At 44.0% G+C, this 21,409-nt stretch overlaps 1 protein-coding gene across 2 annotated transcripts in view; it reads right to left on the bottom strand.

Moving 5' to 3' along the window:
- Nucleotides 1-20,638, bottom strand: part of wdr27 (WD repeat domain 27) — a 62,581-nt gene extending 41,943 nt beyond the window's left edge. The window contains exons 1-20 of one of the 2 annotated variants that reach the window (XM_062520066.1): nucleotides 19,933-20,638; nucleotides 19,694-19,838; nucleotides 19,253-19,377; nucleotides 19,026-19,139; nucleotides 18,855-18,906; nucleotides 18,645-18,715; nucleotides 18,395-18,521; nucleotides 18,106-18,199; nucleotides 16,644-16,777; nucleotides 16,397-16,458; nucleotides 15,685-15,818; nucleotides 14,104-14,177; nucleotides 11,118-11,202; nucleotides 10,395-10,466; nucleotides 10,163-10,272; nucleotides 9,389-9,478; nucleotides 6,822-6,943; nucleotides 4,997-5,130; nucleotides 2,588-2,685; nucleotides 1,434-1,555 (exon numbers count right to left, since the gene is read on the bottom strand). In XM_062520066.1, the coding sequence (XP_062376050.1) occupies nucleotides 1,434-1,555; nucleotides 2,588-2,685; nucleotides 4,997-5,130; nucleotides 6,822-6,943; nucleotides 9,389-9,478; nucleotides 10,163-10,272; nucleotides 10,395-10,466; nucleotides 11,118-11,202; nucleotides 14,104-14,177; nucleotides 15,685-15,818; nucleotides 16,397-16,458; nucleotides 16,644-16,777; nucleotides 18,106-18,199; nucleotides 18,395-18,521; nucleotides 18,645-18,715; nucleotides 18,855-18,906; nucleotides 19,026-19,139; nucleotides 19,253-19,377; nucleotides 19,694-19,838; nucleotides 19,933-20,097 (2,130 nt within the window). In that variant the 5' untranslated portion in view covers nucleotides 20,098-20,638. The remainder of the gene's footprint in view (nucleotides 1-1,433; nucleotides 1,556-2,587; nucleotides 2,686-4,996; nucleotides 5,131-6,821; nucleotides 6,944-9,388; nucleotides 9,479-10,162; nucleotides 10,273-10,394; nucleotides 10,467-11,117; nucleotides 11,203-14,103; nucleotides 14,178-15,684; nucleotides 15,819-16,396; nucleotides 16,459-16,643; nucleotides 16,778-18,105; nucleotides 18,200-18,394; nucleotides 18,522-18,644; nucleotides 18,716-18,854; nucleotides 18,907-19,025; nucleotides 19,140-19,252; nucleotides 19,378-19,693; nucleotides 19,839-19,932) is intronic. The other variant, XM_062520067.1, reaches the window with a different exon arrangement.
- Nucleotides 20,639-21,409: the final 771 nt, after the last annotated feature.

The raw sequence follows: 21,409 nt of genomic DNA, 5'->3' as shown, positions 1-21,409 counted from the left end.
TCACATAAAACCGTGGTTCTGCTATGAAATGAAATGGGCTCAGTATACCAACTTTTTTTAGCAATCTAAAATATCTCCGTTGTGGTTCTTGAGAACCATCAATTGCATGCAAAACACACAGAAGTTTCCGATTTCTTCCATCTACCAAACAAAATAGTTTCCTTTTCGTCAACATGCTTGCAGGGAGTGTTAAGATTGTTGTGGATAGTCTCATTCTAAGTATATGCTTTGATATCCCTCAAAAAATCAATTGCATTACCATATAATTACGGTATTTGTTGTTTGTGGCATTTGTTCCTAATCATTACATGTAAAAGTGTCCAGTGAAGTGTACAAACAGACCTCAAAAGAAATACCCAATGAGTTCAGTTCCAGGTTTTCAGGCTATTACTTAATAAATATCAATAAACGTATTTGTTAGAATAGCACCAATTAACCCCATTCATTATTAACATAATAAATAAAGAGCATATGGCATTTAAATAACTTGTAAAGCAGGTTTACGCCAAATAGAAATTTAATCCTACAGCATTCTCCCGCTGTTACATATCCTCCCCGAACTATGTAACAACTCCCAATTAAATATCCGTACAATGTTTTTTTTCCTCCCATGCTCATCTATTCATTGGCCAAGAAGAGAGTTAGCATGTAATCAATAACAACTTCCTTGATGCAATCCCAAGGTCTGTGATTTTATTGATTCAAACAGATTTTAATCGTCAATAAAAAGCTGCCGCCTTTTTGAAAAAAAAAAAAAACTAAAAACAAAACAAAAGTCAATGTGCTTTCCATCTTGTGGAGTTGGAGCACGTTGTGACGGGCGGTGCGAGCCGAGTAGAGGGATGTGATCTCAGCGGAGACTATGGACCACAGGTTTTTATGGACTTACGGCTTTATGGAATTTTAATCAACCATCTTCACCGACCTGGACATAACCCTATCTGACATCACAAATTCAGAACGGTCCACAAAAAGGAACAAAATGTTGGCTGTGTAATCATTTTATAATATTTTTTTTCCATCTACACACTTGTTTTGGAATATTTTTTTTCTCCACACCTCCATGCTTTCCTACAACCATATTTTCGGCCTAGAGGTATTACGGATATCAATACGCATGTTTTTTTGTGTTTTTCTTTACTAAACGTCAGGTATGACAATATTTTTGTTAATAATATTTATAAACAATATTTATTAACAATAGGAATTACAACAGGCTACTAAACTGTATAATAACATTTTAACTATTATAACTAATCATAACTATTTCACTTCAAGTTATGTCCCCATGGGGTACCATTTGAGTCATTCCTGGATGATACCAGTGTAGATATGACGTGTGAGAGAATATCTAGTGTTTGCTGGCAATTCCTTCGCTGAACGGGGGCATTCATTTACCCAAACATGGATTGGAGACCCTGAGTTCGAGTTACCTTGTTCTGAGTGATGTGATGGGCAGCTCTGCTGTGGCTCTCTGGAATTTCCATGGCAACACTGCCCACATTCAAATCGAACACTTGGATCGATCGGTCGGCGCCGCACGACAGCACAATGTCTGAATGCAGTTTAGGAGAGGACACAACCTTTATCAATGAAGTATAAAACAGCAAAGTGATTGCAGCCCTCACGGTGCCTGCGGAGGAAATAGCTACGAATAAAAAAGGAACAATGAAAATATTTGCATCTGAGTCAGAGTCGTGACATTTTCAGCCATTCATAGCAAATCCAACTCACTATCCCTGGAGCTTGAACAAGAAACCCATAATAACACAATCTGGAAAATTTTACAAATGATTTGATATCTTTTTCCATCCGACATGTCCATGTCGCCAAGCACAACATCGCTGCATTACCTAAAGCACAAGTATAAACTGTGCGGAACACACGACAGCTTTTGTGGTTCAGTGGATTTATTACTGAATAAATGTATTGTAAACCTTTTAATAGGGAGTGAACTGGAGACATTCCTGAAAATGACAGTAATACAGATGTTTTTTTCTTTTCTTTTCTTTTCTTTTTTTTCAAAAGATGGCGGAGATCAGTTGTTCCGCCCTTGGGACTACACGTGAGATCCATATTAAGCATGGCTGTCTGAGGATGTCATTAAAAAGGCGCACCACTGAGTTTGGAGATATGCTGAGCTAAAGCTTCTTTTGGCTTTCTGGCCTGCCTCCATTAGACTCTCTCTGGGGGTTTACCTAGGGCCTAGACTTAAATAATGTGCACTGCGAAGGTTTTGTCTGAAGGCAATTCCATAATACTGCAAGCACTAGTGAGCTGTGATCTCTGCTGGCTTCTTATGTGTGGTGATTTACCACGTTGACTTGACAGTCCTCCTCCCTCAGTGGCACTTCATCTAATAAATAGTTTGAATAGGCCAGGTCTGCAATAAAGCAGCTTTTTTCCCAGCTCTCACTGGGACCCCCAGCGCAAACACATTTCGGGTCTCCAACACACCTGTCTCAACTAATCAATACCTCAACAGGTGCTTGGCGAGATAAATATGGTTGTTTAAGGGTCTCTTGGAACTGGATTGGGGAAACACTGCGTTCAGGGGGTAAATCGGTGACATGATCTGAAAGGATACAGGAGAAAAAGTCATTGATGGCTGACATGGCGGTGATGTCAGTTCCTGACTTTGAGCTGAAACTTTTAACCAGTCTGGAGAAGCTCTTCTGCTCATACCTTCAAAGACAGAGAGAGAAACAGGGAGGGAGGGAGGGAGAGAGAGGAAGGGAGGGAGGGAGGAAGGGAGAGAGAGAGAGAGAGAGAGAGAAAGAAGGAGCACATGTGTTAGTCACATGTCAAGTAGGTTTTATTGTAATTTCAACCATGTACACAGTTCACAGTGAAACGAAACAACTTCGCTCCAGCACCATGGTGCTTCATCAAAACACAGTGCAGACAGGGCAACATTGAAGTGCGCACTCTGCAAACAAGGGCTACATCAAGTGCAGACGCTACATTAAGTGCCGAACGTTTAAACAATATGTATAAGCACAAACAACAGACACACAATACGTAAAATACTTGGAGATAGAAGTACTGTACATTTATGCAGCGTTAAGATATAAACAGTATAAGTCTTGAGCACACTGATTCAAACCCATCACAGCTACCATTAAGATTTCCACCACGGTCTCTTTAAAGATTTCCATAACCAGAGAGTTAGACAATGAACAGGGACAGCAAATGATGAGAGATGGCTAGCAGTGGATGTTCATGTCTGGTTCTTGGCTGTGAGTTAAATGCGGATTACACGTTAGTTACCTTTCATTGCTCTCCCAAGGCTGGTCTCAAATGTTAACCGCCAGAGAGGGTGTTTAACTAAGGTGGAAACAGAATAGCCTCCAGTTTTCAGCACTTGTGTGGGTGACACTGAACAAGCTCTAGCAGCTTATGGTACACGACCACATTCGTCTGGGTGGTGTTACATGTCAGCACAGGGCTTGCGGTGTGTGTGTGTGTGTGTGTGTGTGTGTGTGTGTGTGTGTGTGTGTGTGTGTGTGTTTGTGTGTGCCTGTGTGGGGGGTTGACTGGAGACAGACATCCATCATATAACAGTAGCAGAGAAATGGAGCACATGGCAAGTCTAACAACAAAGCTGCAATTCTGAGCAATTCTTGTTGATACAAAAAAAAAAGAAGAAAAAAAAAAAAAACCTGGAGTGAGATGCCCATATGTGTGGGTTACGACGGAGTTAACTGCTGTGGCTTGAGGCGTCAAACCCTGGCGCTTAGAGGGCTTTTTTGGTGGCAAGCATTATGGAATCCTTCAGGCCCAGGGCCAGACTGGGAGTCACACTGCTGGCACTGAACACAAGCCCTCATGACCACTGACTCCAGCTTCACCATGAGCAGAGACAGAGAAAGAGAAAGAGTAAGAGAAAGAGAGAGATGGAGAGAGAGAGAGAGAGAGAGAGAGAGAGAAAAAGAAAGAGGAAGAGAGAGAGCTCTTGCAACTGTCTTCAGCACTACACTAAAAGCTTCTGTATCCATTCCAAGCTACATCTACAATTCCAGCTAGCTTCTGTTGTTTTTGCTGATACATTTCTCCTGTGTGACTCTTTACGGCAACAAAGGAATACTTACTGTATGACACTAGGACTTCTCCTAGCCTGGGAACTGAACCCACAACCTCTGTGAGGCTAGAGCCACTGCCATTGCATTAGCGTCACAGCTAGAAGGGCTGAGCCAACACGAGTGTAGAGCTGACGGTTCCACTCAGCGGCCCTTCACTCCGTCTGTCTAGAACCGCTATTTGTACATTTGTGCGTGACTGCGTCGAGCAGTTGACTGACGCAGGGGCAGATCGTTGACGTGTTTGTTTTTGGTTGCTGCAGTTGGCTGACTTTGCGTTGGCCAGGGTTTCTTTTTTTCAGGCACGGCGATAGCGAGTCAAAACCACTTATCGGCGTTTGGATTTTTAACTTCAGACGACACCAGAAGATGACTCGTCTCCAACAGCGAGACAGTTCTTCATGGTGGTCTTTTTTTAAAATCCTCTAAGCGTTTCACACCAAGAACAGACTGAATTTGTTTAAGACTTCATCAACAGGAGAAGTGAACAAATGCCTGTCTTTTGGGGTTTCCCCTCCATCTAGTTTGACACACTTGGGTGTTTATATCCAAGACATGTAGCAGGCCTCCACCCGCCTCCAGTAAAAAGATGTTAAACAATGCCTTCTATAGTCCTGGATGTGTGCCAAATTGCCCTTTGTATGTATATATCTGAATGAATATGTCTGTATTTACAAAAGTATACCCCAATGTATCTCTAAAAATAGACTGTTTAAAGTCACGTCCGAGTATGTACACTGTATGTGTTTGTGATGGTATTTTACACAGAGAGAACCGCGCTGGGACAATTTATCAAACACAACTAGTGTGAGTTGAAAATCTCATCTCGGCCTTCCAGGAAAAGTGCGTGGGAATGAGATTCCAGGACTGCGAGGGGGCCTGGGTGTCAAGAGAGAGCGGATGGTCTGCTCACATACCTCTTGATGTCGTCACGCGCGGCGTCTAGGTGAGAGAGGAAGAGGTGCACCGAGGAGCCGGAGGCCAGCAGCAGAAACTTGTCCAGGTAGTAAAACTGCGCACTTCGGACAGGTTTGGAAAAGCGGTCCCTTCCCTGAGGAGACATATGCCAAAGATGTACTGTAAGAGAGGACAGAAACCCGTTTACAGCCACGCTGTGTCTTATTCTTATTGTGTCTTATTCCTACGCGTCTCGGGGGCTGTTTTTTTTTTTGCCCCTTCTTTCATCGACAGTAAAAGTAATCACCCCTAAAATTAGAGCATAACACAACTCTTTGAAACAAAAAAGAAGAAAAGGTATACACAAGGCCCTTAAAGAAAACAATTCAATAACACTTCATGTGCATTTAATGAGGCTTTGCCTTGGTGTTTGCTGCCCAAAATGTCATTCAGCTGGCATGCCCCTCCTCTCTCAAACCAGCATGGGCAGTGTCTGCCGAGGACCTAAAGACTGCAGGAATTTTTCCCTTTTTTTCCCGTGTGGAAAAAGGGAATCATGAAAGAGAATCCTCTAGACTGGATGGGAGAGAAGTGGTGCCCTCATCAGCGCGTGGCCTGTTTTGCAACAGTAATGTGTTTCTCTTTACGAGGGAGACAAAAGAAAGAGGGAGACAGAGAAACAGACAGCACAGGGACTAGAAAGAGAGAGAAAGAAAGAAGGGGAGGGGAAAATGGTAGAATCCTCATGATGCTGAAGACAAAGAGGATAATCAAATAATACGCTTCACTGGCCAACCACCTATTATCATATGGCTATGCAACACTTGTCCTCAAAAACAGGAAAGCAACAAACAGGTTTAGAAGTGGTTTCTTGTTGGGTCACACCAGGAAGCGCAGCAAACATATATGTGTGTATCTCTCTGACATTCTCTTCCATACCCATCTTTAAGTCTTTCCTACATAATCTTTAAATTGGCCAGCAAGACAGCCATGTGCCGTCTCCCTCAGACTCCTCCCCCTGTTTATAGTCATGAGATGTGTTTCTTTATTCTTCTTGCCGCCAAGCTGCTTAAATCACTTTGATATAGCACATATCAAAACATATCAACTCCGGCCAACAGTCACATGGCTGGAATCCCAATGACCTGTGTAAAGATAACTTGAAAGCCGTCGAGCAGCGTCTGAAATTAACAATCCGGCCCTGGCTGCAGTTGAGACACGGAGGCATAAACTAATTGCCCTGGGACTTCTGGGAAAGTGCGCAGGCCAGCGAGGACGTTTCGGGAAAAAAGGGGGTGTGGGGGTGGGGTTGGCGACGGCTCTGCACGTGCTCAGGGGCGCTGGGCCTGGATGAGAGGCCGGTGCAGATGTTTCGATGTGACACTGTCAGGATGTGTAGCCAGGACCCCCCGACCCTCAGCCCTTTGCTCACTTCTTCCAAAAAAGCTCTACTCGCACCAAAGGCCACGGGAGGGAGAGAGAGAGAGAGAGAGAGAGAGAGAGAGAGAGAGAGAGAAAGAGAGAGAGAGAGAGAGAGAGAGAGAGAGAGAGAGAGGGAAAAAAAAACTGAATAGGGCAATATTAATAGCTTCCATATCTGCGCTGGTTAGACTTGCCAGACAAACAAAAATATTACATCAGATTCCAGAACTCACAAAAGAAAAAAAGGACTTTGAAGGACTTGGTTCCCATGAGGGACTTCAGTGACTTGTGACTTCCATTTAAAAAAAAAAAAGGAATACAATTGAACAGGAATGAAATTGGCTTTGTTTTTGATGAAGTCACACAGGAAACAATGACGGGCCAGCAGCCGGACGTGGGCCAGCTCTGCTGTGGGAAGGTTACCATGATAAGGGTGGGCTCCTTGCTTCCAGCGGCCCATATGCGAACGCTCCGGTCCTCTGATGCACTCAGGAACCATCCACAGCTGTGACTCCAGCAAACGCTGCTCACTGCCTTGTTGTGACCTGCGGAAGGCAAACACATCCGAAGAGAGCAAACACGTGAGGTAGAGGTATTAAAGACGACCATATTCATACTCTCATTTCATCCCTTGAAGTGAATGACATTAGATTTCTTTCTGCTTGGCCAAAGTCAATTAACGTGTTTTCTAAATATCATCAAATCCTCAAGCCATAGGATAAACTAGTCAGAATAAATGTCACAGTCTGCAAGGCCGCAGTCACAGGAAGTCAACAGGAGATGCGGGCCTTGACCCCGTACAAGCTGCCAGACGAGCAGTCTTCTCACCTCTGCTGCCCCCTAGTGGAGCAGCGCATAGTCAAATCGGTCCTCCGTAACCAAGAAGAGCAATAGGAAGTGTGCAGACCAAACATGTCCCTAAAACATCCTTGACCTACGTTGTTTTTCCCGAAGGATCTTGTCAGCGCAGGGTTCCCGGTAACAATCCGGAACACACTGTGCCGTCTAGGTCTGCCTTCAGATCAGGGAGCAAGACAGGTTTCTGTGGTAGAATTCTTCCAGGCAGCTCTTTAAATCAGAGCGTTTTCCCTATCCAGAAGAACGCTCTTAGTCATTATGGCCTGGACAGATCAAGGGGAAAAAGCAAAGACTCTGTCCCTCCAGTGTTCTTTCTCCCTCTCCCCCCATCCATATCCCTATCCTTATCCCAACGCCACCCTCCCTCCCCCCCGGGCCATGTGGGGTGAGTGGCTCACTACAACTGAATGTTGTGCAGCGTTGGAGATTTGATCTGTGCAGGAATGTGCAGGAGGAGAACTCCGGCAGTGGAGGAGAACCTCTGCTGTAAATCCAAAACGTGCAGCTGCTGCGTCTTCTGTCCTCCCCCATCTCTCTCTCTCTCTCTCTCTCTCTCTCTCTCTCTCTCTCTCTCTCTCTCTCGATACCTCGATGACTAACACAGGAGCAACGGCGAGCCACGCGCGTCCGGCCAGCTTTTGAAACTGAGACCGGGCCTGGCTGAGGGAGAGAGCGACGGACAGGGTGCTGCTGCCGTAGAAGAGAAGTGCAATTGTTCGGTCGCGGCGCAGACATGACTCGTGACAGCGGGATTAAGCCAACAACAGCACCATGCCTGTGATTGTGTGTTCGCACATCTGCAGTAAAAACCACAACCGATGCCACTGGCACAAGAGCCGTATTTCAACATATATATACACTCATAGCCCTGGTGTATGCTAAAATAAAGCCATTCCCTCTCATCTTCTCTGGTTCCCTCTCCTTGGCTGTCCTCGGCTACTTGCACCGTCTCCTACAAAGCTGGCAATATCTAATAACATACGTTGAGTAGTGCACGCCAGCTGGAACAGCAGTTCTTTATTCAGCTGCATTTGCAACTTCTCAGCTCCCTAAGATCACCTGAGTGAGCCCAAAGAACCGCAATGATCAGATATCAGCAGCGTTATTCATAAATATGAATGATTCGAGTATGGATATGCATTTCCACAAAGCTCTTTTGTCCAACACCAGTGGAAACAAAACAAGCAAACAAAATCAACATGCAGCAAAAGCAGAACAGACATGCCCAGGAGTTGTTATTGTTTTCGTGATACAGTTCTGGCAGTCTGGCAATTTGTTTCCACTTCCTGTCACCATAAATGACTCTGAATGCTCATTATGAGTGAATGATTTACAATAAAAAGATGAAACATACACACACACACACACACACATACACACAAACACACACTAAAGTATAAAGAGAAACGGTTTTCACTCAAAAAAAAGCTGTCAAACCAATTTTATACTCCCGTCAATTTAGGAGACTACTGCTGTTTAGAAGGTTTACATTTTCAAGGTAAAGTATCACTCTCAGGCAAGGGCATAAAAGCAGCATCACGAAAAGAAAAAAAAACATAACTGAATTCTGATATTTAATGATCTCACTTTTTATCACCAGACCATCAATCCAAGTAGTAAAAGCCATCATTCACGGTTGTAAAAAGGCAAATATGAAATATGCTCTGTCTGAATTAGTGCACACACACACACACACACACACACACACACACACACACACACACACACACACACACACACACACAAATATGAAATATGCGTTTGACCTTGCTCTGTCTGAATTAGTGCACATTTGGTTCAGTGGGCCACGGAGGGGGAGCACACAAACAAACGGACATTCCACTGCAACCACTTGGATTCTCATCAGGGCCCGAACTCTCCACGGATGCATACTGATTGACATTCATTGACATGTGCGCTGGTGTCTCGTACCAAGAGGGGGCCTGTGCCACCTGGCCCCCCACTTCCTCAAGAAATCCCATAGGGGCGAATGCAAGAAACAGAGCGGAGAAGGAGAGACTGGTGGTGGTGGTGGTGGGGGGGGGGGGGTGTTGGGGGGGCATGTGGCCCAGGAGTAAAACATACAGTGCAGCAGCAAAATAAACACAAGGCCAAGAGAGCCCACACTATACCTGTGTAGACAGATGGGCTGCCTGAGAGGGAAGACTTGTACAATAACACTGATGTGTCTCCAAGACCACACAGGACCTGCTTTCCATCTCCTGAGAGAGGAAAGAGAGAGAACGAGAGAGAGAGAGAGAGAGAGAGAGAGAGAGAGAGAGAGAGAGAGAGGGGGGGGGGGGGGGGGAGGAAAGCGAGAGAGGGAGAGAGAGAGAGAGAGAGAGAGAGAGAGGGGGGGGAGCGAGAGAGGGAGAGAGAGAGAGAGAAGGTGAATAAAAGTGATCATCATCAGGTTCAGCAACTTCATCACTCTTGGGTCAAATACTAATAATACACCTGAAGCGTGAATAATAACATGAGAAAGAAACACCCGATATTTCTGGGGTTAAAGTCTGCAAACATGCCTCTATAAAACTCCCAGTGCCATTTTATAACCCTGGAACTGGGCTCCTAACATCTGCGATGCTGGTTTGGGCTTTAAGTGGGATAAGACAGGGGGTTGCCAAGCCTGGAGTGGCAGGGAACCCATTTAGTTTTTCCTAAGGTTGCAAACCATTTCTTTTATTTGTCTGACCTAAATGGAGACGCAAGGCTGTAAGTGGTTAGTCACGTGCGGTCAATTCAGTGTGTGTGTGTGTGTGTTTGTGTGTGTGTGTGTGTGTGTGTGTGTGTGTGTGTGTGTGTGTGTGTGTGTGTGTGTGTGTGTGTGTGTGTGTGTGTGTCTCTAACTCTCTCTCTCTCTCTCGCGCTCTCTCTCTCTCTCTGTGTATGTGGGTCAGACTTACCTGAGTATTGTAGACAAAAGACTGGTGTGTGTGTTGGCGAGGCGCTCAGGAGCGTGTGCAGAGTTGAGGGAGCAGCCGGGCCTGATGGGTACTCACGGAGAAGACCATTGCTGATGTGGGAACGTTCGCAAAAGCAGAGAGAAAGCAGACATGTTTCTAAGGCTACAACAATATTTACTGTCATGATTTATAGCAGAGATTCTTTTTGTGTTTTACGGTCACGAGTGCTCACATCTTTTTGGTCGTCTTAGTAGGCCTCGGGGTTTTCTTCTGAATGTTGGTTTTGGGTGTGAACATTTTTCTCCTGTAAACCAAAACATTGACTTCGATCTTGCTCACGGTTACTGTTACAACACAGCTGAGTGATGATCATTCTTAGACATGCTATATACATAGGCATGGGTTGTGGCATTGAACTGCCATCTCAAGTGACATGCATAAACAACCATCAATATCATTTGATATGAATATATGAAGAATATTATGTATGTCTCAGTTGTACTGTGATTCATCGGGACCTACGGGATTTACGGGATTTATGTGTATTTCTACATATGTTTCAGAGCACAAAGAATATGAAAAAAAACCTGTAGAATCTGAGGAAAGAACTCTCTACAAACACGTGGAGTGACCTCAACGTCAATGACCAATAATCTCCATGTTCCGTTTACGTGTCATGAACAGATCAAATTTGTTCCGATGCTACCACTACAATGTGGAACATATTATACTTACATACAAAAGATGTCACTTTAAGATATTTTGTTTTCATTAGAGCGCTTGTTATTATGTAGAGGCAAAACTCATGTTCCTTTGATCAAGAGAAGACTTAAAATGTAATAAATCAAAGTAACATCTTGATCAAGTGAGACAGATTTCTGACCCCTCGATCCCTTTTCCCGTAACCACATGCTCTTGGACTGAAGTATTGAGTTTGATAAATGATGTTACTTACTGAGAGCATACTGCATATCCAGATGATTTCACCTGTGAGTGAAACACAACTGATTGGTCCTTCACACCACCTAGCTTGCCAGGGCCTAGGGAGGATAGAGAGAGAGAGAGAGAGAGAGAGAGAGAGAGAGAGAGAGAGAGAGAGAGAGAGAGAGAGAGAGAGAGAGAGATTTTTAAAAAAGAAAAATCATTGGGTTGCCATGTCATTAAAGCACTAATAGGAAGTAGAAAGAAAATGTCAATGTAATTCGCTATGCTGTGTTCAGTACAATGTGTGCCATTCATCAAGTGTTCGGCCTTAGACTGGGAAGGACAATGACTGATTGACTGCTTCCTGCATCAAGGTGTAAACCTGCTAAAATGAAATCACTTTTTCCAGGTCATTATTTTATTATTTTAAAAACACGCTTGTTGGTCATAGCAGGACACATGCTAAAGATTTGGTAAGCTGGAATGAAAACAAAATGAGACTTGTGTCACATGTCACTCACTACCAATGACCACATGGATAACCTCATTAATAATCAACAATTAGCTACACAATAGCACATTCTAAACAAAACATCAACTACCATATTCATGGACAAACTGAGTATTTCTAATAAAAACACAAATATATAGTTGGGATTTACTCCCTTCCTTTTAAAAGCAGTAATCAACTTTCAGCATGGCCTGATTTAAACCTCAGACTCTCTGCTCAACCCGAGGGGTTGAAACTGAGCCCTTGACAACAGCAGGTATGCGGCACAGAATGGGTCCAACTCAGGATGGGCCTGGTCGCCTCCCAAGAATAATTAGCCAATTCAGCCGGAGCCGCAGGGAATGCGTAACAGTAGCAGGGCCAAGGGTACTGGGATGCTGTCTGAGCCATCAGGGCACTCTCTTCCTGTGTGCGTTTTTATTTATATATTTATTTATTCCCTTGCCGTGGTGCCTGGAATTGACCTGGGGGAAAAAGTGGGACACAGCTGGAGACCTGGCCATGCCAAGCGCCGAGGGCTGTGGCCTGTGGTGGGTGAAGGGGTGGGGGGGAGGAAGGGAGCCGGTGCCGGTGGGTTGATCGGTGAAGCAGTCGGACAGCTTTCCCTGACGAGAGGAAATGAATATGCATTCGCTGGCGACCTCGCCGCCATCTCCGCTGGTACGGACTGAGTGCAAACGGATGGAGCGGGGTGGGAGGAGAGAGAAGAACGGGAGGAGACGGGCGGAGGAGAGAGAAGAAGAAGAGGGGCGGCATCTGCATGCCACCTTCACTGGATTTCACAGAATCAAACCAGTTTCCACAACAACAAGACCGTTTCATGGTTACTATTGGAAGACGAGTCGGAAAATCATCAGAGGAAACAAATAGCAATGCCTTTGAAAGAAATGATTGAAACGATTGAACAGAGCACAACTTCTTGCGGCTTGAGACGCCTACTTTGTCAGGCACAAAAAAAAGGGGGAAACAGTTTGACTTACAATATGCATGTCAGGGATAAGAGCCCGTTGAATCTATGTCTCCGCTTATCCTTTGAAATATCGTTTTACATTTTTGTGCAGTAAACTTGAATTGTATTTCTGTGGTTTGTTGCATGCCTGGATAACATTTGCTATGAAGGCCATGAGCTATGTTCTCCAGGGAGAAAGCATGGAACATTCCTAAATCAGTAGGACACAATATCAAAAGCAGAATGCACGCATTGGCTGGCATTTTAACTCCTTAACATCCTTGGGTTGTTGAACATACTTGAAAGTCCCCTCTAAAAATCATTCTAGCCTTGATGAACCCAGAAAAATCTGTTGGCATATTTGGATTTATTCTGCAGGTCCGTCTAGATTTCTCACATTGGAGACGATTTCACCAAAAACCCAGGAACAATCATAATCGCTTATTTGGTATGCACACAATAACAGGGGAGAATGGTTGACACTAAAATGGCTGCACTGATGGCTTCAGTTATAAATTACAGGGATGTGTATTTTTCTTTATAACTGAATAAACAACTGCTTTATAAAACTTTTGTGTACAAGAAATACATATGTGGTTGCTGTTCATATTGGCATAAAGCTTTCATAGAAAACAGACAATCTGAGAAAGCAGGTAAAGGCCTTAGACAAGCACTAATTTATAAACTAGCATGTTCTACAAATAAGCAAACAGCCTAGATTGCAGCACAAGTAGAAGAGACATGGAGGCAGACAGGGGAGACAGGGAGGTTGGGGGTGTAAATATTTGAGGTTTTCTGGTCTTGCGTTAAAGTCACGCACCAGCTCCGAAACCCCACCACCACCCCACCACACACACACACACACACACACACACACACACACACACACACACACACACACAGCAGGTCCAAATCTCCTCTCCACCTCCTCTGCTCCTGATCTCCAAACAGCACATTTCTCAGCTCTGTGCGTAATCACCAGGCATAAACCACTGTCTGAGCTACTGTCTCCAGCAGAGCTGGCTCTGGAGCTGCCAAAAGCTAATGAGACCCACCATCACACACACACACACACACACACACACACACACACACACACACACACACACACACACACACACACACACACACACACACACACACACACACTGGCTGTCTCACACCTTAAAAAGCTGCAAAGCATCCACAACAAGCAAGAAAAAGAACAAAACACTCTAACACTAAGTAAGGATGAAAAATAACCGGAGGGTGGACAACAGGGGCTTGTCACGAGGATGTGTGTTGCTGTATGCGGACCGTTCAATGCATTTATGGCATAATAGCAGGGAGTGTATTAATAGGTCCTAAGAAAATCTGGCGATGACAGACATCAACAAAGTATAAATCTCGGATAATACATGAGTGGAAAAGACTTCCATCCAAACATGACCACTAGCGTGGTAATACTTTCCAACAAAGTGACTTTTAAAAGAGTTTTTTTGGTGTACGTGCGCTGGGTAGGGGGGGACTTCATTGAGGCTTTCACTACTTTAAAAATGTGGTGTTGGCGACACATACCTGCTTTCTTGGGGGGGTTGGGGTCTCTTCTTGTAAGCTCAGCGTTCAGAGGGGAAGTGGGCATCGGTGGGGAGCTGAAAGGGAAAAGGGTGGTGGGAGGGGGGTGAAGAAAAGTTCCATTACTGGAAACAACCGAGCTCTGCATTTTCCAAGCTCCGTGTGTCTCCAGCTGCGTGACATCCACTCTTTCAGCACTGCGATGCGGCTGAGTCATACAAAAAAAAAAAAAAAAAAAAACTCCCAAAAAAGCCATCGGCCTGATGCCAGCTTCTGTTGAAACAATGAAAACAGCGCAGCGCGCTAGGGGGGCTGTGGACACCAAACGTTTTGCCCCATGCCAGGCAAAGCCATAAAGCACCCTCACACGCCCCCGTGCTCTCTGTGCCAAAGGAGCCTTGGTGAAAGAGTGTGGCAGAAAAGGACTTTCATTGTGTCTGGTCTAATGAGTACAGTCAACATCCCCAATTACCACAAATAAACTGTGCCCAAAGAAGTTAGGCACTTAGCATAATTGACCCATCATGAGGTCTCAGAGGAGGGGGGGAAACAGTGCCTGGGCCTGACGTGGTTTTTGGTGCCTGACGGAACGTGTTGCACAGCATTTCTGACACACTTGAACATCCTGTTTGCATTTCCATTCATTTCCCTCATTCACAAACTTCATCTGAGGCCTAAATGTGCAAACGTTGTGTACGCCATGCTCACGCTCAGCAGTGTCAAGAGTGAAGAGAAAGTGAGAATGTGCGCTCCTCCGTTCCAGCTTCACGTCTGGCGTATGCACATTTATGGTTGCAGTCAGCTGGAGATACTGTGCAGTGCTACTAATATTACGAGTTTGTTGATGCGTCTGTAAGCCCACATGTGAAAACTATTACTCTACAAGTATTCACACGGTTGACACATGGGCCTGATTGGGCATAGCAACACATCATGGTGTATGCTGTTAAATAAATGGACATGGAAGCATGTTCAAATACAATGCTATGCAATACTGCGTCTATCATCTTTTTAGAGGATATGGCCAATGGCAAAAAATGTTGTAACATGCATTTAAAGACTTTTTTTATTCCATGATGATGACTGGTGGATCATCACTTCAGAACTATGCTGTGCTGAGTGAGGTCTGGCCTCACAGTGTAAGTCTGTGAGGAATCACACATTTGCCCATTCCCTACCACACTGGGCCTCTTGACAGTAAGGCCTGATGATATTCATTAGCATTTGAAAATGAGTGAAGGGGGAGGGAGTGTGGAGCATAGTGCTTGTGCATGTGTGCTACATTTCTCATGGATCAGGATGTACTATTAACACTTGTGCGTGTGCGTGTGTGTGTGTGTGTGTGTGTGTGTGTGTGTGTGTGTGTGTGTGTGTGTGTGTGCGTGTGTGTGTGTTTAGCAACACAGCTCTACATTTACACAGTACTGTACATGATTTTAGTATGCACTCTATACAAGGCTTTGCATAAGGGGTCCTTGGTACATTAGCCTTAAACTTGTATAACAGCGAATGCATAACATATTCATTCCTAGAAACAAGAAACAAAGCATGTGATAGAGAGAGAGAGCAATCAGTGAACATCACCTGGGCACCACTGAAAGCTCCTGCCCAAGGAAGGCCTTCTCAAGCTGGGAGCAGAGACCATCCAGCTGCCCTGGAAGCCTGATGTGCCACAGTGCCATCCGTGGCTCAAACAGAGAAGTCACCACACAGTGTATCTACAGGAGGAAGAGGGGGAAAAACAGTGACACAGACTGGATGAGTGTGTGTGTGTGTGTGTGTGTGTGTTTAAGGGGCGAGGGAGCGTTCATCAGATGCTGCACTACTCTATGGCCTCTCAGAGGGAGTAGGACAACCTATTTTTCTTGCAGGAAGGAAACCGCAGCCAGATCTAGTAAATCCTTTACGTCTCAAATAATCGTGGCAGCACGAAACCATAAACTACTAATTGCAGCGCTATAAAAATACCATAGGTTCTATAGATGTGAACTCCAGGACAGTTATCAGGATTAACTGCATGGAACAATAACAAATATGTACAATTTCACATACACATTTGATTCACATGACTTTCGTACAGAGTCGAGTTTCAGCAATAAAAAAGCTCTGACAGCACGAGAAAGGGGTAACATAGAGAGTCCGACTGCTGGAAAATGTACAGTAATAGGTCTTAGCAGAGAGAGAAGGTCAGACAGTAAACATGAAAGCAGGAAAAGCAGGCAATTAATGTCATACATTTCAGCACGGGATACCACTCCAGTTCAAGAAGGATACACCCTTGAAGGAGATTACTTACATTACAGTCTGTCTGGGTGACAGCCAAGGATCCAGCCAAAGTGATGCCAAGGTCAAGATAATCTTAAAGAAAAAAGCCAAGATTGATAAGACATTTTTTTAATCACACCAAGAGATGTCCCCTTATATGGTGAATATTATGGTGAATATTTTAGTTGCTTGTTTCACACACACTCTCACTCTCTCTCTCTGTCTTTCTCTCTCACAGACACGCACACATACACACACACACACTTTCCATGGGATACCTTTAAAATGGAAGGCCATGAGGAGCTCTGAAGAAGCCAAGTTCACTAGGTACAAGCCATCAGAGCTGCCTATCCACAAACAGCTACTGTCTCTGTAGGAGACAGAATCACTGAGATCAGTAGCACCAACGGATCTGTTGTCAAAGAGACACTGATGGAAAAAGGAGATACGATAACATCATGGGAAAGGGGGGTGGGGGGGCTACTATGACGGTTAGCTGGAAGCACTCATGGGCCCACTGAAGTTTTGGAACTTCATCCAGCCTTGGATCAGCCTCAGCGTGAAGGCTGCATAGGTCCACTGTAAATCACGTTCTGGAAAGCTGGCCGGTGGACTCATCTCGTGCTGCCGTCTAAACAAAAGCAGTGTGGCAGAAGCGATGGGGTCTGGCTAATCCACAGTGATTCACGGCCTTGAGTCCCAAAAACCGCTGGCTCAGCTAGACAGCGAAGATATACCCTGCAGACAGGCCACAGAGCAGTGGGCACCCCTCAAAGATTCCATGCTCAATAAATTACTCTCGCTGTAACTGAAACAAAAAGCCCAGATACTGTCACCCTTACATAAGTGGGTATCAGAGGCAGAGAGGGAGAACAGACAGAATGTATAGGGCTGTTTCTACTCCATGGGCCCTGGCTAGATCAAAGAGGGGAGGCTGTAATCCCCATTATTTTACCAGTGGGGAATGTGACCACTTGACCACCCTACTGTCTGCATTTGCCCTTTCTTGTCATCTTTAATACCAAGAAATGGGAACCGTGTTCACAGCCATACCTGAATCTCTCTGCCTTTGATTTATCAATTATTCACCAGCATCTTAATCACAACCATATCTCCTTAGGTCAGCTCATGTAAACGTTAGGGCTATTAACCATAGTGGTCCATTTGCACTTCAGAAATGAACTCCAGGCCGTTAGCCTCCGGTCCAAAAGCTCACACAGGGTAGAAAAGGCCCGTGTCCTTGTAAACCATGGCAACAGCTGCTGTTTTGACAGCTTGGGACTGTTACTCCTGCTTTAACTGCCCTTTAATACAAGGTTTCCTGCAATTGCAATGGAAACATCCCTACCTCATTAGTGTCTGTGACATGTATGTGCTGCATTTGGAGCAATTTCCAAACCTTTGTGACAGCACGACATGTGTGTCCGTGAATGAATAGTTACATTACACATTGTCATTTCTTACACTAAATTTCCCTGGAACGCTCACATCCTATGGAAAAAAAGACAGCACAAGGAGAGAGAAAGGAGGGGGGGTACTTTGACCACATGGATAGATAAACAGCTACTTAACTGGAAGAGACTTGAGATGGATCCATTAAATTGCCTAATACAGCTGAGTTTTATTAAACACAATATTCACTCTCGGTGCCCTATAACTTCCCGTTCAGACTCCATCCCTGTCACCTCCCACACCCATGGATCCATCAAAATGGAGGAGACATTGTTCTGGATCTTATACCTCTCCTCTGAGTGTCTTGAATAAGGCTTAAATGTGAAGATTCCCAAAACTGGCTTTACTGTTTCAACTATCACACCATCCCCTGTAGAATTTGCTGGAAAAAACACAAAAAAACCCACAATAACTGTGTATTCTCTTAGACCAGATATATTGCTTCCCAAGATAATGTAGAGAAGAGTCAAACCTCAATTGGATTAAGTTTCATAAAACATAATGTTCCATAATATATTTTTATGGCAAAGGCCTGTAAATATGACAGAAGTGGTAGATAACTGCATCCATCCAAAACCTGATATCCCTGCTGTCTGTTGTGCTTGGCTCTCCTGAATCCTCTTCTGTTTGTGTTCTATGTTGTGCAAATCCAGTTTCGTTACCAAGCGACATTTGTAATCATCCAGGACAGTGTGATGCCAAACCTTGACAGACACACAAAACCCATGTGTTAAAAATTACAGACTCACAATGGCAGTGTGTGTCCACATGGGTGAGTGTGTATTCATTCAGTTGTGTGTGTGTGTGTCTGTGTGTATTTTTCACACCTGTCCATCAGAAGATCCAGTGACCAGTTGCTTACTGTCCTCAGTGACATAAACACTGAGCAGTGGGCAGCCTGCAAAAATAAACAACCGTGTATATATTCTAGAAAATGTCACAATACTGAAGCCATGCTAATGTCTCCACACATGCAAAAATACAAAACATACAGCAATATCCTGAAGTTTTGAAGCTGGTTTAAACTGACCACATACCTGAGAGTACAGCAGATTGATAGAGTATCTCCTCCTTTGCCAAACCCCAGACCTGGAAAGATAGAAAGTCCAGGGATAATGATAAGGATGTATGACTATAATTCAAAGACTACAATCAGAAGTAAGACTAACAGAGTTAAGAAATGATGTGATACACAAGCCCTAACAAACCTTAAATGTTCTGTCTTCTGAAGTGGACACAAGAATGTTTGCGTCCCATGGGGAAAATACTGACGCCGTCACAGGCCCTAGGTGGCCCTTCAACACAGCAAAAACTTCTTCCTTCTATGTGGGTGAGATGTAGGTAAAGCAACATATTACTGTCTTTATCCTGAACATACTTTTTTTGGTGGAAGTAGGATTTATTCAATGGGATGAGTGGATTATATATATCCTACCTTGGAATTCAGAATATAAATTTTGGAGCCTGCGCAAGCCGATACCTTCTTGTCCAGAGGGCAGAAGGAAAGATGCACTACTTTACCAAGAAGTGTTCCAATAACTGTACCTGAGACAATTGCACCTGGAACAAAAAATCTTATAAAATTACCCAAACAAATTAATGTAATCTAATAGTCTGTCCATTTCCATGCTGCAGTGGAAGGTGAATATATTGTCATAAGGTGTTCTGAAATTGTATCACTAGAGGGCAACATTAAGGCACTGTTGGGATTTTACTGTTAGATTGGTAGGCCTGTTCGTATCCTTGAGGATCTCTTCTCTTTATAATTTATCTTGATAAAATGTGGCATTAGCCACATAGGACTGATCTATTTTACGCTGTAAATGAAGGCTATAGAGGTAAGCAGTGGATAATGTATCAGTGTGATGCTAATTACCATCTCTTGCTTTTCTGTAGCAACGTTCAATATCCCAGGCTATCACATAATCTTCGGAGGCAGAGCAAAGCATAAGGGGGTCTCTGTTCTTCCCAAACGAAATAGCGGATACATTGCCATGATGACCAGTAAGATGCAAAGGTTTCTGTCGGTACCCAGAGGAGAGAAAGCTGAGGCGGATAAAACATTAAAAGGTCAAAGTAATCTGATGACTTCCAGAAAGAACAGGTGTAGCCTACCTGGGAAGGATCTGTAATGCTGTGTATCATCAAGTTTTTACCCTGCCATGGAAGAGCACTATGCGAGGAACAGCAATCAAGCTGCGCATAAGTCAAACGTTTATCACAGACAAAAGAAAATATTTCCCTAATGGTACAATCTTCAGTGCCCTTTCTGCCATCCATGCCTCCAAATCTTCTATAAATCTATTAGGCTACAAATGGCATGCCCTGTGCATTACACTTCACTTACACTCCACTTTACAAGTTAATATCGATAACACGGGATGCCCTTAGTCAAATGTAACCTGGCTGCGACATTATACATAATAATTTAACTTCAGCTGAGTGTTTCAGATATCCAACGATACAACATAATGTGTAACATTGTAAAGTGGCTAGCTAGTTCGCCTACGGTAGAGATGGCAGGCCTCAGTCAGTCAGTTAGCCTTGAGATAACTAATTCCGCAAAACAACTTCCACGTCTGCAAACATTATACCAGATGTCACGTTTCCCCACAACCATTCATATCCATTAATCAGTGCAAAGACAGAACGGTTTCTTGCTACGACAGACTAGGTTATGGTTATGACATGGACTAATGTTGGAACTAATTAACACACAACCTCCTCCTACCTATTTCTACTCATACCCCACGCGGAAGAGTGCGGTAAAGTTGTTTTCATTTTGGATATTCAACAGACATTCGACTGAGTTGATACAAACAATCGTGTGTCAAAGACATCTAAGATTCTAGGCTAATAAATCACACAATGCAACCCCATTTACAGAGGTATTCAGCCTATTTGGTGAAAAGATTACCTAATTTGGTGTTTTGAACCAGCAATATTTCACTTGTAATAACACGGTAACGCAAAACCGTAGAAGCACACCACAGACGTTAAAAAGAAGCTATTGCACTGGACTACCTTTCACAGCAGTTGCTTTTTCAAAATAAAAGTCCTACTTCTCTTTAGAACAATTGGCACAATTTTCCCATGCCAATATTGCAGGCTGCGGAGCTCTTGTGGCCACATAACTCACACCATTCTAACCCTCTTAAGGAGATCTTCATATCACAGTCAACATTTGTTACAAATAATGCTTAATTTGGTGTTTGGAGGCCTCTTGTAATATTCCACTTGTAATAACATGCTAACGCAAAACCGTAGAAGCACACCACAGACGTTAAAAAGAAGCTATTGCACTGGACTACCTTTCACAGCAGTTGCTTTTTCAAAATAATAGTCCTACTTCTCTATTCAACAATTGGCACCATTTTCCTATGCCAATATTTCAGACTGCGGAGCACTTGTGGCCAAATGACTCACACCATTCTAACCCTCTTATGGAGATCTTCATATCACAGTCGACATTTGTTAGAAATAATGCTTCATTTGGTGTTTGGAGGCCTCTTGTAATATTCCACTTGTAATAACACGCTAACGCGAAACAGTAGAGGCACACGGCAAACGTTATAAACATCCTATTGCTGTG

This window comes from Sardina pilchardus, chromosome 18 (assembly GCF_963854185.1).
Source record: "Sardina pilchardus chromosome 18, fSarPil1.1, whole genome shotgun sequence".
In the NCBI taxonomy this organism is placed as follows: Eukaryota; Metazoa; Chordata; class Actinopteri; order Clupeiformes; family Clupeidae; genus Sardina; species Sardina pilchardus.
Note: the sequence above shows the minus strand (reverse complement) of the source record. Positions and strands in the feature narration are given on the sequence as shown.